Source organism: Ascidia mentula, chromosome 7, assembly GCF_947561715.1.
Source record: "Ascidia mentula chromosome 7, kaAscMent1.1, whole genome shotgun sequence".
Taxonomy (NCBI): Eukaryota; Metazoa; Chordata; class Ascidiacea; order Phlebobranchia; family Ascidiidae; genus Ascidia; species Ascidia mentula.
In genome coordinates this window covers 19,660,580-19,678,084 of record NC_138572.1, presented here as the reverse complement: position 1 = coordinate 19,678,084, position 17,505 = coordinate 19,660,580, and the positions used below count along the sequence as shown (strand labels likewise).

At 41.4% G+C, this 17,505-nt stretch overlaps 3 protein-coding genes across 3 annotated transcripts; 1 reads left to right on the top strand and 2 right to left on the bottom strand.

The window, feature by feature from the left end:
• The first annotated feature begins 6,216 nt into the window (after positions 1–6,216).
• LOC145909749 (uncharacterized) lies at positions 6,217–10,034 on the top strand. Its single transcript, XM_082997099.1, has 4 exons — positions 6,217–6,358; positions 6,558–6,665; positions 6,800–6,875; positions 9,955–10,034. Exons 1-4 carry the CDS (start codon positions 6,308–6,310, stop codon positions 10,032–10,034), a joined length of 315 nt encoding a protein of 104 aa, XP_082853225.1. The 5' UTR covers positions 6,217–6,307.
• A 3,920-nt stretch (positions 10,035–13,954) lies between these two features.
• Positions 13,955–14,482, bottom strand: LOC145909748 (uncharacterized). Its single transcript, XM_082997098.1, has one exon. The coding sequence runs from the start codon at positions 14,480–14,482 to the stop codon at positions 13,955–13,957; it is 528 nt and encodes a 175-aa protein (XP_082853224.1).
• Positions 14,483–14,505: 23 nt separating this feature from the next.
• LOC145909745 (uncharacterized) lies at positions 14,506–16,155 on the bottom strand. The gene has a single exon (XM_082997097.1). It carries the CDS (start codon positions 16,153–16,155, stop codon positions 14,506–14,508), a length of 1,650 nt encoding a protein of 549 aa, XP_082853223.1.
• Positions 16,156–17,505: the final 1,350 nt, after the last annotated feature.

Sequence of the window (17,505 nt, the reverse complement as noted above, 5' to 3'; positions counted from 1 at the left end):
AAGGCAAGCAAGAGACCTTGCATATATCACAGAATTCACAACAGACGTCCGCTACATCCCTGGAGCTGAAAATATCGTTGCAGACGCTTTATCTCGAACCCAAATCAACGCTATATTCCAACACTCAGCTCAAATCAACTGGAACGATATTGCAACACTCAGCTCAAATCAACTGGAACGATATAGCAACACTCAGCTCAAATCAACTGGAACGATATTGCAACACTCAGCTCAAATCAACTGGAACGATATTCCAACACACAGCTCGGAGACCTGACCAAAGGTTTCTTACCTGATTCTATCCAACTTTCTTCTCAAGAAGTCCCTGATACAAATCTCACCCTATGGGGAGATACTGCTGCTCATGCAACCTTTCGCCCACTTATACCTTTTGGTTTTAGGAAACAGATTTTTGATTCAGTACACATGTTAGCTCATCCAGGCCATAAGAAAACTATCGCTCAGATTTGCAACCGTTACGTTTGGCCACATATGAGAAAGGACATTCAGGTCTGGACAAAAAGCTGCGACCATTGTCAGTTGACTAAAATTCGCATTTTCCGCCCGTACCAGACAAGTTTCTCAGAATCCATGCAGACTTAATTGGCCCTCTACCGCCCTCTAACGGTTGTTCATATATTTTTGTTATCATAGACCGGTTCACTCGTTTCCCAGCAGCAGTGCTTTTGCCCAACTGCACAACTCAGACAGTCTTAAACGCGTTCCTGCATAATTGGGTTGCGTTATACGGCGTTCCAGAATCAATTACCACCGACAAAGGTTCACAATTCACAAGTGAAATGTGGAACAACGCAATGGCCTTCCTAGGTATCCAGCATATAAACACCACTTCGTTTAACCCAAAAGCGAACGGCCTGGTGGAGAAATTCAATAAGACAATAAAATTAGCTTTGAAATCGTTAACTAACAACCCTGATTGGTATCCAGCTCCCACTCGCCCTTTTGTCCATACGTTCAGCGCATAAGGAAACGCCCTAGGCATCACCCAGCGACATGTTGTATGGCAAAGCATTAAGGTTACCAGGTCAATTTTTTGGGTTAAACAACCCCGACAATATCCAAGACCCTTCAACGTTTATTAAGTCCCAGAACGATTATTTCCGGAAATTCACATATACGCCGCCCCGTTTCTCAAAGTCAAGACCAACGTATTTGGATAAACAATTAGCTAACTGCAAAAATGTGTATGTGCGAGTGGATCATCATAAGCCGCCCCTAATACCCGCCTATCAAGGTCCAAATCTGATTTTTTTTATTGTCGCTGAAATGTATACGAACTGGAGGATAAATATTGAAGTCAAAATCTAATGAAAATGCATTGTTTGCGAAACCACGCCTAAAGAAAATTGCGCAAATAATGTTAAAGTGAAAAAGTGTGTTAAGAGGCATCTTGCCAAGTTACGAAAATTCTGTTTATGAACGGGCGTTGTATTGTTATAGGATGTGCAAGTACGCTCTGTATAACGATACAAAGGACTCCATATGCGGAGACTTCCTGTGTTGCAGCGTTTAAACTATAGATTGGAAAGTGATGGCAACTTTATCAATGGCTTTTTTCGTTTCCAACTTTATCAAGCAACCGTTAGTAAGCTGCATAGTTATTATGTAGATAGCGGCCGCGTTATAACTTTCACGGTTTCGTGTCTGTTGTTAGCACGCAGTATACAACGATACTTACTGAGTTGCAACGTTTAAATTAATAGCTAGAAAGTTGCAACTTCTTATAAGAAGACTTCCTGCTTGAAGCACCAGGAAGGTGAGTTGTTATAAATGGAATATAAATGTGGTCGTGCAAAGTGTGACGTCATTGAGGAGATATGACTTCCTGCAATTGATTATTATGTGGTCGGTAGTTTTTTCTCTGCACGATCCAACATACAAAAATAAATATTTCATCAACACTGGTAGCAAGGAGGGGTTGGATATGGTTACTTGCTTGGTGGATACATTGGATATGAAATCAAAGACGTGCACGAATATTTTCATTCTCTTTGAACTCTTTTCCCAATCAAACCCGGCATATATTATGTTAACAGTAGTCGTTATAATGTGGGTGGCAGTTTCTTGTGTAACCGTCCATTTACGTGATACAAACTAACATTATAAGATGTAAATAGGTCGTATTTAGTCCGTTGTTTCTCAATAATGGGAGAATATTCGCTTCCTTACCAGAAAGAGGTCGAAGCTTGTATGCAATTATAAGTTGTTGATGAATATGGGGAAGAATCACATTTACACAACACATATCTCCAGGGAAAACGTATTCAATATTTACCTTTGTGATGTCATAATATTGATTTAAGCACGTGCAGACGTAAAACTAGTCCCTTGGTTATATTGTTTAAACAAAACCTCCATGTATGTCTATTATCTTGTGGAGGAAGTTGCAAGTTTTAAACTTTTTAGTGGAAATTTGACTGCAAGCAATAATTTGACGGAATATTAGAAGAAAAACAACTTTCTTGCTGTTTGTTGAGCGCAAATCAACGAAATAAAATAGTTGACCTTTCTACTGTTACTTGGAATTCCGTGTTTATTCCAAAGATTTGTTTCTTTAACAAAGGGCATTGTCTCAGAAAATATAAATATGGTGATTTCCAAGATGCGTTGTTATAAAGTGCGATCATGCGAAGTGTGAGGTCGTAGCGGGGATACGACTTCCTCTGATTGTTTCTAATGTGCTCGGTGTTTCCACACACAGGGCAAAAGAATGAGGATAAAAACCTTTGGTGCTTGAATCGTGCATTCACTTAAATGCATCACACAGATTGCTTGTACTGATGGGAAATGGATTACCGTTGGAGCATAACTGTTACTGTGCAACATTTTATGCACAAAAGGATTTTCATATTTTGAGTTTGTTTTGTTAAATATTCAAATAATGTGAAAGATGTAGATTAAAAAACGGTTTGTTTTTGCTGCGTTGGATGAAATCAAAATATTTTGCATTAAGCATTATTCATCAAATCTGATTTTTTTTATTGTCGCTGAAATGTATACGAACTGGAGGATAAATATTGAAGTCAAAATCTAATGAAAATGAATGGTTTGCGAAACCACGCCTAAAGAAAATTGCGCAAATAATGTTAAAGTGAAAAAGTGTGTTAAGAAGCATCTTGCCAAGTTACGAAAATTCTGTTTATGAACGGGCGTTGTATTGTTGTAGGTTGTGCAAGTACGCTCTGTATAACGATATAAAGGACTCCATATGCGGAGACTTCCTGTGTTGCAGCGTTTAAACTATAGATTGGAAAGTGATGGCAACTTTATCAATGGCTTTTTCCGTTTCCAACTTTATCAAGCAACCGTTAGTAAGCTGCATAGTTATTATGTAGATAGCGGCCGCGTTATGACTTTCACGGTTTCGTGTTTGTTGTTAGCACGCAGTATACAACGATACTTACTGAGTTGCAACGTTTAAATTAATAGCTAGAAAGTTGCAACTTCTTATAAGAAGACTTCCTTCTTGAAGCACCAGGAAGGTGAGTTGTTATAAATGGATTGTGGTCGTGCGAAGTGTGACGTCATTGAGGAGATATGACTTCCTGCAATTGATTATTATATGGTCGGTAGTTTTATCTCTGCACAATCCAACATACAAAAATAAATATTTCATCAACACTGGTAGCAAGGAGAGGTTGGATATGGTTACTTGCTTGGTGGATACATTGGATATGAAATCAAAGACGTGTACGAATATTTTCATTCTCTTTGAACTCTTTTCCCAATCAAACCCGGCATATATTATGTTAACAGTAGTCGTTATAATGTGGGTGGCAGTTTCTTGTGTAACCGTCCATTTACGTGATACAAACATTATAAGATGTAAATAGGTCGTATTTTTCCGTTGTTTAAACGAAATTTTTTTCGCTTCTTTAACCTCAAAGTGGATCGGATCACGTGCAAATGCTAACAGTCCACGCGCAAGTTGAATCCTTGAACAAGGTTCGTAACGTCCACAGAATAAAGTGTTGTGTTTTAAATAAAACTTTCTTCCAAATGCGCGCGCCTTTTACAATTGTGACGTCACGTTTGGATACTTTCCAGTGTAAACTGTGCAAATTAAATTAAACACAAAATTACTAGGGATGAACCGAAAGTTCTGTTTGCCGAATTTTTACGGCCGAAACTAAGGTTTTTGTGATTTTACGGGTTCGGACGAATATTTTTGCAAAATTCCGCCTAAACCAAAACTTTTTTATTTTGCATGCAACGCTCATATATGTTCAAAGTGTACGAATATGTTGGTTTTGTTTATTGTGACAGAAATGATGAAAATTTAAGCATTTGGTACAGCAATCGAGGTTATTCTATAAGTGCCAATAAAAGAGTGTATGATAGGATTAGTTCCAATCCAGCACATGTTTTGTTTAAATTTATTGCGTTTAATGAGATGGATACCAAAATTAGTTTCGGTTGATTGGACCGAATGCATTCTGCAACTTTTGCCGAATATTCGGTTTCGGCCGAATAAAAAAAGTGCTGTTTCGGTGCATCACTAAAAATTACCAAAAAAAGGGCGTATCTTCGCTTATAAGTCGGTAATACTGAGGGACATTGTGTGAAACTTGTTTGCAATTATGCAAGTTGTTGGTGAATATGGGGAAGAATCACATTTACACAACACATATCTCCAGGGAAAACGTATTCAATATTTACCATTGTGATGTAATAATATTGATTTGAGCACGTGCAGACGTAAAACTAGTCCCTTGGTTATATTGTTTAAACAAAACCTCTATGTATGTCTATTATCTTGTGGATGAAGTTACAAGTTTCAAACTTTACAGCGGCAATTTGACTGCAAGCAATAATTTGACGGAATATTAGAAGAAAAACAACTTTCTTGCTGTTTGTTGAGCGCAAATCAACGAAATAAAATAGTTGACCTTTCTACTGTTACTTGGAATTCCGTGTTTATTCCAAAGATTTGTTTCTTTAACAAAGGGCATTGTCTCAGAAAATATAATTATGGTGATTTCCAAGATACGTTGTTATAAAGTGCGATCATGCGAAGTGTGAGGTCGTAGCGGGGATACGACTTCCTCTGATTGTTTCTAATGTGCTCGGTGTTTCCACACACATGGCAAAAGAATGAGGATAAAAACCTTTGGTGCTTGAATCGTGCATTCACTTAAATGCATCACACAGATTGCTTGTACTGATGGGAAATGGATTACTGTTGGAGCAAAACTGTTACTGTGCAACATTTTATGCACAAAAGGATTTTCATATTTTGAGTTTGTTTTGTTAAATATTCAAATAATGTGAAAGATGTAGATTAAAAAACGGTTTGTTTTTGCTGCGTTGGATGAAATCAAAATATTTTGCATTAAGCATTATTCACCAAATCTGATTTTTTTTATTGTCGCTGAAATGTATACGAACTGGAGGATAAATATTGAAGTCAAAATCTAATGAAAATTAATGGTTTGCGAAACCACGCCTAAAGAAAATTGCGCAATTAATGTTAAAGTGAAAAAGTGTGTTAAGAGGCATCTTGCCAAGTTACGAAAATTCTGTTTATGAACGGGCGTTGTATTGTTGTAGGATGTGCAAGTACGCTCTGTATAACGATATAAAGGACTCCATATGCGGAGACTTCCTGTGTTGCAGCGTTTAAACTATAGATTGGAAATTGATAGCAAAGTTGATTTTGAGTGACAAGCTAAATTCGGCTTTCTCAGAGGCAAAAGTCGCCTTAGCCCGTGCCACACTGTAGCATCACCCTTTGCCCGATGCGCCGACCGCTGTGACTGCGTCACAGCATTCCATTGGAGCTGTCCTCCAAAGTTTATTGACAATTCCTGGCGCCCACTGGCCCGCCGCCAGGTCACCCTTTGGGCGAGACAGTGCACCCACTGTCAAAGTTCAAAAGTCCAGCGCCACACTCGTGCGCCTCTGGCGAACTACCCACCCTGTCGTGCACGTTTTCAACAGATCAACGTCGATATCTTCGGTTCTCTCGCACCTTCACAGGGAAATTTTTGTTTTGACCAAACTGGGAGACGTAACTAGCGTAAAGGTCAAATCGCTGCAGTATGTCCTTAAGTTTTTTGTTGCTGCGCGAAAACGCATGTTATCACAATTTTTCCTTCGTTTATCTCCGGCCATTCTAATCACACAATCGACTGTTATGCGATTATGTCCACCTCAAATTTTCATCTCAACTTTTTGAAACTTTTATTTTTACTCAGCTTTTGTAAATGCAATTTTGCTCTGACCGAATTGTTTTTTGTATTGTTATACTGAACTTCTAATAGCCTTCAAAGCTACACCTGCAAGAATGGCCGAACGACAAACGGAACAAGCCGATCCACAAAATACCCATACCGAGGTGAGCTTGTAGTTCTTGGATGTCGAGATATTTTGCAGGAAATCAGGGGTGCATGACTTCTCGTCTACTTGTACTTTGTGTTCACGTAACTTGGCGTTTCGATATACTCATGTGTGTTATAATCGTGTAACCTTCAAATAAGCTGAAAAACTTATATGTGTTGCCTGCGGTATACAAAGTTTAATTTGCGTGTGTTTAGCAAACTCGGATGAAGTTAAGGAGCCAAAATAAAAGGACGAACTACGATAACGCCGGTGACGAGACCAGGAAAAGAAAGAAGTTTGGATTGAGATCAGAGGACAAAAACGTAATATTTGATTGCAAATCATTCCTTTGCTAATTTTTGGGTCCAAGAAACAATGAGCGCTGCGCAGTGTTCTTTTGTCTCTGGTGTTTTTGAATTGCAAGAATCTTATTTAAGGGAACTTGCTGTTTTGCCAGGTGGATATTTCATCCCAGAAAATGTTGAAAGATCAACAACCTTACTTAACTTGGGACAAATGTGTCGAAAAATATAGTAAGTCGAAGCAGATATTGATATATCGGAAACAAAATTACCGAACCTAGAAACAAACCTAAAGTATGTTACACAGCGTACCAATTGATTTCGACCGGCTGCTATGACTGAAACTATAATGTCTACTTGCGTTTTCTTGCTGTTGATATAAAATTCGACTCCGAAAGCAGACTTATTTATTAATGGAAACACGCGTTTGCAATATCAGGCGGCTTAAGTTTAATTTGTTCCAAGCGCCTTAGTGACTGAGCGAGTAACTTCTACCGCGTGCCAGTTGTTAGTTAAATGACCGAGACTAGTTGGGTGGCAAAGTTAACTGACAGAGAATGGTAACAGTGAATTCACAGAATAAAGTGAGAACGGGTATTTAACAAGTTACAATAAAAAAAAATCTGTCGTTGAGCCGGATGCCAGAAGACTGTGCGAGTTCTTCAGGAATGCCTAACACCGTCTGCAGCTTCCGGTCCGTCTATGTTCCAAATGTGTGAAGAATTAAGTAGGGAAACATGCGTGTTGCTACACATGCCCCTTCCTTGTGGAAATAATTATTTCCCTCTGATTGTCCACTATCGTCTTGTCCTTTGATGGTTGCGAATTGAGTAGCATTAAATTCGGTGACTAGTGGTACTGGTGGTGGTTATCGTCCGTGTTATCGTCTTGATTTGCTGTCGCGGTAATTTTTTCTGTGCATGAAAGAACACCGGCGTTAAAATGCTCAAACAATTTAAAATATCTACGAACATAAGCGTTTATGGGAATTGCGTGCTGCATGACAAATTAAAAAGGTTATTAAAAAACTAAAGTGAACCACAAATTCCATCACATTGAAGCGTGCGCAACAAATGCTTACATTTTCTCTTGGGCTGTCAAAAAGTATAGGCAACGACCCGCATGCGACTTAATATGCGCGTATAAAAAAATAAAAGGGAGCAGGTGGATGACCGTTAAAAAGTAAATTAGCTCATCTCGTGTGTAAATAAATTATCTGTACTCATTCAGGCACATGTATAGATAAACAGCTGGCCAAGCAATAGCAATATGCAACTTCAAAAGTTGTGTAGTTATAACCAATTATCTTCAAAGACAATTTTTGGAATAAAGCCAAGTTTAAGACATGTCACGCTCAATACTTCCAAATTGGAGGTGATTGTTGTGATCTATATGCCAAATGTTGTTAACTTAACGCTGGGTATTAACAATGTTAATTAATTATTGATCAAGAAATTCTATTTGACTAATTCATTTGACATAAATCCAAGCATGAGTTTCTGAGGATACGCGATTATATTGAGGCAGTTTCGTGTGTAACCGTCCATTTACGTGATACAAACTAACATTATAAGATGTAAATAGGTCGTATTTTTCCGTTGTTTAAACGAAGTCATGGGAATTTATTCGCTGCTTTTATCTCAAAGTGGATCGGATCACGTGCAAATCCTAACAGTCCACGCGCAAGTTGAATCCTTGAACAAGGTTCGTAACGTCCACAGAATTAAGTGTTGTGTTTTAAATAAAACTTTCTTCCAAATGCGCGCGCCTTTTACAATTGTGACGTCACGTTTGGATACTTTCCAGTGTAAACTGTGCAAATTAAATTAAACACAAAATTACTAGGGATGAACCGAAAGTTCTGTTTGCCGAAATTTTTCGGCCGAAACTAAGGTTTTTGTGATTTTACGGGTTCGGACGAATATTTTTGCAAAATTCCACCTAAACCAAAACTTTTTTATTTTGCATGCAACGCTCATATATGTTCAAAGTGTACGAATATGTTGGTTTTGTTTATTGTGATAGAAATGATGAAAATTTAAGCATTTGGTGCACCAGTCGAGGTTATTCTTTAAGTGCCAAAAAAAGGCTGTATGATAGGATTAGTTCCAATCCAGCACATGTTTTGTTGAAATTTATTGCGTTTAATGAGATGGATACCAAAATTAGTTTCGGTTGATTCGACCGAATGCATTCTGCAACTTTTGCCGAATATTCGGTTTCGGCCGAATAAAAAAAGTGCTGTTTCGGTGCATCACTAAAAATTACCAAAAAAAGGGCGTATCTTCGCTTATAAGTCGGTAACATTGAGGGACATTGTGTGAAACTTGTATGTAATTATACAAGTTGTTGGTGAATATGGGGAAGAATCACATTTACACAACACATATCTCCAGGGAAAACGTATTCAATATTTACCATTGTGATGTAATAATATTGATTTGAGCACGTGCAGACGTAAAACTAGTCCCTTGGTTATATTGTTTGAACAAAACCTCTATGTATGTCTATTATCTTGTGGATGAAGTTGCAAGTTTTAAACTTTTTAGCGGACAATTTGACTGCAAGCAATAATTTAACGGAATATCAGAAGTGAAACAACTTTCTTGCTGTTTGTTGAGCGCAAATCAACGAAATAAAATAGTTGACCTTTCTACTGTTACTTGGAATTCCGTGTTTATTCCAAAGATTTGTTTCTTTAAGAAAGGGCATTGTCTCAGAAAATATAATTATGGTGATTTCCAAGATGCGTTGTTATAAAGTGCGATCATGCGAAGTGTGAGGTCGTAGCGGGGATACGACTTCCTCTGATTGTTTCTAATGCGCTCGGTGTTTCCACACACAGGGCAAAAGAATGAGGATAAAAACCTTTGGTGCTTGAATCGTGCATTCACTTAAATGCATCACACAGATTGCTTGTACTGATGGGAAATGGATTACTGTTGGAGCAAAACTGTTACTGTGCAACATTTTATGCACAAAAGGATTTTCATATTTTGAGTTTGTTTTGTTAAATATTCAAATAATGTGAAAGATGTAGATTAAAAAACGGTTTGTTGTTGCTGCATTGGATGAAATCAAAATATTTTGCATTAAGCATTATTCACCAAATCTGATTTTTTTTATTGTCGCTGAAATGTATACGAACTGGAGGATAAATATTGAAGTCAAAATCTAATGAAAATGAATGGTTTGCGAAACCACGCCTAAAGAAAATTGCGCAATTAATGTTAAAGTGAAAAAGTGTGTTAAGAGGCATCTTGCCAAGTTACGAAAATTCTGTTTATGAACGGGCGTTGTATTGTTGTAGGTTGTGCAAGTTCGCTCTGTATAACGATACAAAGGACTCCATATGCGGAGACTTCCTGTGTTGCAGCGTTTAAACTATAGATTGGAAAGTGATGGCAACTTTGTCAGTGGCTTTTTTCGTTTCCAACTTTATCAAGCAACCGTTAGTAAGCTGCATAGTTATTATGTAGATGGCGGCCGCGTTATAACTTTCACGGTTTCGTGTTTGTTGTTAGCACGCAGTATACAACGATACTTACTGAGTTGTAACGTTTAAATTAATAACTAGAAAGTTGCAACTTCTTATATAAAGACTTCCTTCTTGAAGCACCAGGAAGGTGAGTTGTTATAAATGGAATGTGGTCGTGCAAAGTGTGACGTCATTGAGGAGATATGACTTCCTGCATTTGATTATTATATGGACGGTAGTTTTATCTCTACACGATCCAACATAACAAAAATAAATATTTCATCAACACCGGTAGCAAGGAGAGGTTGGATATGGTTACTTGCTTGGTGGATACATTGGATATGAAATCAAAGACGTGTACGAATATTTTCATTCTCTTTGAACTCTTTTCCCAATCAAACCCGACATATATTATGTTAACAGTAGTCGTTATAATGTGGGTGGCAGTTTCTTGTGTAACCGTCCATTTACGTGATACAAACATTATAAGATGTAAATAGGTCGTATTTAGTCCGTTGTTTAAACGAAGTCATGGGAATTTATTCGCTTCTTTTACCTCAACGTGGATCGGATCACTTGCAAATGCTAACAGTCCACGCGCAAGTTGAATCCTTGAACAAGGTTCGTAACGTCCACAGAATTAAGTGTTGTGTTTTAAATAAAACTTTCTTCCAAATGCGACTTGACTGCAAGCAATAATTTGACGGAATATCAGAAGTAAAAAACAGCTTTCTTGCTGTTTGTTGAGCGCAAATCAACGAAATAAAATAGTTGACCTTTCTACTGTTACTTGGAATTCCGTGTTTATTCCAAAGATTTGATTCTTTAACAAAGGGCATTGTCTCAGAAAATATAAATATGGTGAAAGTTTAGAGAAGATCTTGTGGAAAATGTTATTTCTATAAAGATAAAGTTGATGTTGACTATCGATTTGTTGCGAAATTTACTGGTAATTACATATCTGTGGTTCAACTGATCTTGTCCATGAATTAACGTCGCAATACCGCAAACTTCATGTGGTTTGTAAGCAATCATGCGCCTGTGGATTAAGCGTTGACTCACAGGTCAATACGCTTACAAACTGCAGAAACCGTCGTAAACATGTATAGAGTGCTCGTGTTGTACACAGTTTACACAGTTTGAAATCCGACTGATCTACAATCACTGTCATCTGACTCGATATTCAGATGTGGGCGCCTTCCTGTATGTTTATATCAGTGTCCATGCCATTATTTGTATAATGATTAGTATTGAGTGGAAAACTAGTTCTAATTTCGTATTAGGTTTCAATATCGTGCTGCAGACGTTATTTGACGATCACAGACAGTGAAATAGTGGCAAGTTCATAGCTACCATCGTAACATTGGGATGAGCCGACAGTGAAATAGTGGCAAGTTCATAGCTACCATCGTAACATTGGGATGAACCCTGCCACGGTCAGTCATGCGAACGAAGAAGAGGTTTCGTATGGAGAACAACCCTGCCCTGATACTTGTACGTTGTCTGTCGGTGGATCTGTTCACGTTGCTTCCGCCAACGCACGCTTAAGGAAGGGTTGCGTTCCCCAGTGGAGTCAGGAGTTATTGACAATCCGCGGTATAGCGAGCGCCCGCCAACTTACAAAGTGCGCGATTACAGTGGAGAAGTTATTCGGGGGATTTTATACGAGCAGGAATAACAGCGTGTGACCAAAGGCAGAAACCATGGGAGAAAATTTTAAGACTGTTACGCCGCACACTTGGGCAGCGCTTGCCAACTGCCAGTGCTCGTAAACAGTTTTTTGTCGAGTCAAAATACGCGCGTCACGCAAAATAACGAGGTTTTCTGCAACACAAAATTCGTACAGGACAAGACTAACCATCAAAACTTACCGGAATGTGACGTAAGGCAAGCCTTAAATGACTTCATGCATACAATTTAATTAGCGTTAATTATGTTGGCCGCCTCCTAAACACACGAAAGCAGCAGATTAAACAGAACACATGCACCACATCCAAACGACAACTAACACAACGAACAAAAACAGCCCGACATCAGACCAAGACAATGGCACTGCACTGACCAACAAAGGCACGGATTATTACGTAACTATGCTCACAGCACCCGTAACCAAATTAATGGCGGCGAGAATCTTCATCCTCCCCCGGCAAAATGGGAGGAGCATCATAAAATGCGAATCCAATTTTTTACATTCACAAAAGATTCGAGCGACGCGTGCGTTCTTTAGAGTCCTCCATCGTGTTCATCTCCGTTCGCTCGTTTGGTATCTCCGTCTGCGTGCACAATCACGCAAAGTTTGGCTGTTGGTCGTCGTACAACCCCAGCCATCGTAGTCACCTCCACACTTCTGACAATCCCGTGCTTGTCATGAAACAAGCTTCAAACTCGACCCAGAGGCCATTGCACCCGGGGAGTGTTGTGATTCATCACCAAAACAATATCGTCTATAGAAAGGTTTTCCCTTGTGTCATGCCATTTTTGCCTCGACATGATTGAACGTGGGTATTCTTGCACCCAGCGACGCCAAAACTCGTCGGCCAGAAATTGTACCGCCCTATAACGGCGGCGAATGTAACAGTCGGTGGGCGCTGTAACGGTAGGTGGCAGTCCAACACTCGGATTGATCTTTAGCAAACGATTCGGGGTGAGGAGCAGGTCCTCTTCAGCTTCCAGTGGAACGTCGGTTAGTGGCCTCGAATTCACGATGTTTTCGACCTCCAGTAGCAGCGTATGGAGAATATCATCATCCAAAGGCTTCTTGGGGACGTCGCTACGACGCGCTCTTACTGTAAACGGACCAAAAAAGTCAATTCCTGTATGCGTAAAAGGTGGCTCGTCGACTTGAAGTCTGCACAGTGGCAGATCAGCCATGCGCTGCTCTGCGCCCCTTGCTCCACGCCGTCGACAAACCAAGCACTTGCTCAGGACTCTACATGTTGCCACCCGAGCATTAACGATCCAAAATTTTGACAAATAGAATTTAGCGTGTGATTGACGGCGGAATGGCCTACCTCATTGCAGTGGTAGTCGTTGATCAGCAGATCTGTTAGATGGGATGAGTGTGGAATGATTGCAGGATGTCTCGCTTCATAGCTCATTGAGGCGTTTTCCAATCTTCCTCCCACTCGTAACACGCCATTCACCAGTACTGGATCCAGCTTGTAAATGGGCGACGCCTTGTCGCTTGGCGGAGACCTTCTATTCGCCTTCATCCATTGGGGAAACGTGCTGCGTTGTACGTATTTCACAAGCTCGTTTTCGGCATCTTGTTACCCTTCTGCAGTCACTGAGCCACTTAAAAATTTGCACATTTCCTGCTGCGATTTCCATTGAAGGTACTTACGAACACGCAAAATCCTCCAAAGCCGCTTCCAATTCCAGACGAGGAATGGTATGCTTTCCAGATCCCGATAGCAACGACTTCCCCATGACAAAGAAACACGTTATACTGCCGTCTTTGGCCATACTTCTGAGGTAACCAACGCTGCCACGAGCGACGGACGAAGCGTCAGCAAAAAAATGAAGTTGAAACCCAGACACGTTTTCTCCGAGTTGAAACCAACGGGGAATCTTCACGTCGTGGAGTCGAACCAAGCTGTCGCTCCACCTTTTCCAATACGAGCGAATTGTTCCATGGACTTCCTCGTCCCAACCGAGCTTCTATCGGCACAGTTCTCGGTAAACCAGTCGAGCTTCAAGTACAACCGGTGCAACAAACCCCAGTGGGCCAAACAGTGAATTTGTTATGGCAAGCATTCCGCGGCGGGACAGAGGTTTGTCAGGCAAATCGACATTGAACCTGAAATCATTATCAGCAACGTTCCAACCGATCCTAATGGACTCTTTCCTGCACTTGACCAAGAAGCGCGACGTCCTGTACTGCTTTAGCCCTTTCTTCATGTGGCACCGATTCCACCACTGCTTTGCTTGTTGATATCCATTTTGTCAATTTAAAACCACCCGTTGCCAGCAGGTTTCGTTGGTCCTCGACCAATCTTATCCCGGCCGTGTCATCCGCGGTCGTCGTCAAACAATCATCAACGTAGAAGTTGTTTCGGACGACACTTGCCACTCGCGGATCAAAGAACTTCCCGTGCTCTTCAGCGGTTTGATGCAGACAAAACGTTGCACAGCTCAGTGACGATCGCGCTCCAAATAAATGTACTTTCATCCGATGGGCTGTCGGCGTCTTGGATATTTCCCCGCCCGGCCACCACAAAAACCTCAGTGCATCACGGTCTGGCGGAGATACCAGCACCTGATGGAACATAGCCTTTACGTCGGTTACAATTACAATGCGACCTTTGCGAAATCGCATCAGCACCCCGACGAGTGAATTCACCAAATCCGGTCCCTTCATTAATCTGTCATTCAATGACTGACCTAAAAACTTGGCGGCGCAATCGTACACGATGCTGGTTTCTTCGGATTAGTCACCGGGTGATGTGGGAGGTACCATATTCGATATTTTTTCACCATTTGATCCTCAGGGATTTCTTCGGCGTATCCTTTCTCCAGGAGAATTCTCATGTTATTCACGTACTTCTCGCACATCGCCTGGTCGCTTAGAAGTCTTCGTTTTAGTCCCTTAAAGCGACCTTGAGCCATAGGTAAGTTGTTAGGCATAACGCTGCAGCTCTGCTTCCAAGGAAGAGGAAGTTGATAGTGGTCGTCCACAAACTCAACTGATCTGGTCATCACGTCATAAGCGACGACATCTTCACGTGAGTACTTCATTCCGAACTCTGATGCTTCTGGGTTGCTTTTCAACCAGAAGAGGAGTGATTCCACGTCACACAAACCAGCATCTAAAGACGGAAACACTTCGCCTTCATCAGTAACGATTATGTCTTCCAGTGCAGCTGGACTACCGTGCGCACCCAACAGAAAGTTAGACGTAACTACGTTCTCACTTGACGCTTCCAGGGAAGGTCCCTTTAGTAGCCATCCCAGCGGCGTCTTTATAGCATCGGGACATTCGCGCGAGTCGAAAGCGAAGCGACTTTCCAGGCACCAATGTGCCATCGCGTTGTTGTTTCCAATCAGCAGCATCACCGAACCTCGCAAGTGCTCGTAACTTTTCAACCTTCTTTTGCTGGCCATCTTGCCTGGTGCTACTGGGATCCTGTCCACCAGCACAACCTCTGGCAGATATAGACTTTCCCCTTCTCTTAAGGGCATAACAGCGAATGACACTGAACTTGTATCGACATCCACCGGTTCATTGGTCGTCATGGTGCACATTTTAAAGCGTACACCTGTTTCCGTTGTTGCCTGTATCTGCTCGGCCAGCTGCCGTTCAAACGTCCGATTAGATCCCGAATCGAGTAGAGCATACGTTTCCACCTCACATTTCCCGTTACTGACGCGTACGGGTACAATATCGAGATAAGCGGGAGCACGTTTCAACATTTCTGGGCCCGACAAGGAGTTCATACAGTCGGCGCTCGTGCTCTGTGTAACGTTTGGTTTCTCATCCATTTGAGACTTTTCAGCCCACTTCGAGTTGTGAAGTACCGCGTGGTGATTGATGCTACGACATCCGTCCTTGCCGCACTGCGTTGCACTACCGCAATCGCGAACCATGTGTTGCGATCCCAGGCATCGATAGCACAGCCCCTGGCTTCGCGCGAACTTCCTTCTGTCATCATACGACTTTCTTTTGAAGTTGTTGCAGTCTTCAAGCTTGTGTGCTTTGTGACAGAACAAGCAGCACTGATTTGAACTTTTCGGAAAACTTTCGGCCTTTTGGGCTTCAGTCGTGACATTGCAAACCGCCACTCGTTGCCGTTTCGTCGCAACATTAGATGGCCGGTCTGCGGTGTTCTGAAACAAACATCTTCCAAAGATTGAATTAGCTTCACGACTTCGCTCAATTACGTAACTTGCGAAGTCCCTAAACGTTGCGACACGACCTGTTTTGTCCTGAACGCCTAGTGAAACGGTGACCCACCTTTCCTGAAGCTTGCGTGGCAACTTCCTGGCGACCGAGGAGATGAACCCAACCGAATCCATCGCGCACGTTCCTACCATTTTCTCTAGGGACGAGCAACAGTTGCGCAAAAGAACGGCTAGTCTTTCCAAACCCTCTGGGTCGTTATCATTCAGCTTCCGTCAGGCGACTTTCACAGCGGCGCGCGATTATGTGAGGTTGTCCATACCTCTCGTATAATTCTCGTTGAGCCATCTCATATCCCATCATTGGATTTTGATTGGCGGCATGATGTAGTATCTTATCATGTACTGGTTTGGTGCAGTGTTGCAACAAATAAATGAGTTTTAGGTCGTACGAATCGACCTTGACAGTTATATGAAGTTGGTAACGATTGACAAAACTCCAATAATCCATTGGATCCCCTTCGAATTTCTCGACATTAGGTTTTGGAAGAAATCGCTCACCAACCTCCGGTTGACCACGTCGGTTACGTTGAACAGGTCGTTCATCTGTTGAGTTGGGTAGTCCGTTGTATGGTGATGGTCCAGCCCAAACAGGTTCATGATATTGGCTCGGTTTCCATGGTTGCCCGGCTGTAGGCCATCGAAGATCACCGCAATCCACCTGAGGGTTTGTGGTCGGTTGTGCTTTTACGGCTCCCTCTGGTTTGCTAGTACCAGAACTGTCTACAAGAGGGTGTCGGAGATCCAGAAAAGCCAGGGTGTTGAATCCCAGGACAAGACCTCCCATCATTGGATGCTTCTTCCCAAGCCTCAAATTCGACCTTGGCAAGCTTAAGTTTTTCGGTTGGATTCCCTCTCGGCCAGTTCGCGCTCGAGTGCGGATTTTCTTTCTTCCAGCTCTCTCTTTGCTCGTAATTCCCTTTCCTCGAGCTTTCGTTCTCGCTTTTTTCTCGCTTCTACTTCATCTCAACGCTCTCACTCTTGTCGAGTCTCGACTTGAACGAGCTGCAGCTTCACTTTGCTCTCTTTTAATCTAAGATTGCGAAGAGAGCTCGTTGTTGAAGCAATGCTGCTGGGTCCAGATGTTCGGTGATACGAACTCGGGTCCATTAATATTTGAGCCGACGTACTACAGTGAGCAGCCTCAGATGTTTGTTCCACGCATTCATTCACTCTATCATCAGGGTCCTCTTTCCATCCCCCGCCCTGCTTTCAAACGATCGCCTGTGACTCACACATATCAGGTCGACCTCATAATGTGACAAATTATGAACAGCACAACGATAATATCAAAGTTTTATTCAATCGCAAAATGCACTTAAATTTCGTCCAAAATTAACTGCGAAAGTAATAAATATTGTTCGTGCATCGTTTAAATGTCTTTGTCTGATACAAACGCTTTAAACACAATATTGCCGACGTTCACTAAGTGGTTGATCCCAGTTATGACGACATATCTGCTGATACTTTGTGTACGTTATAAGT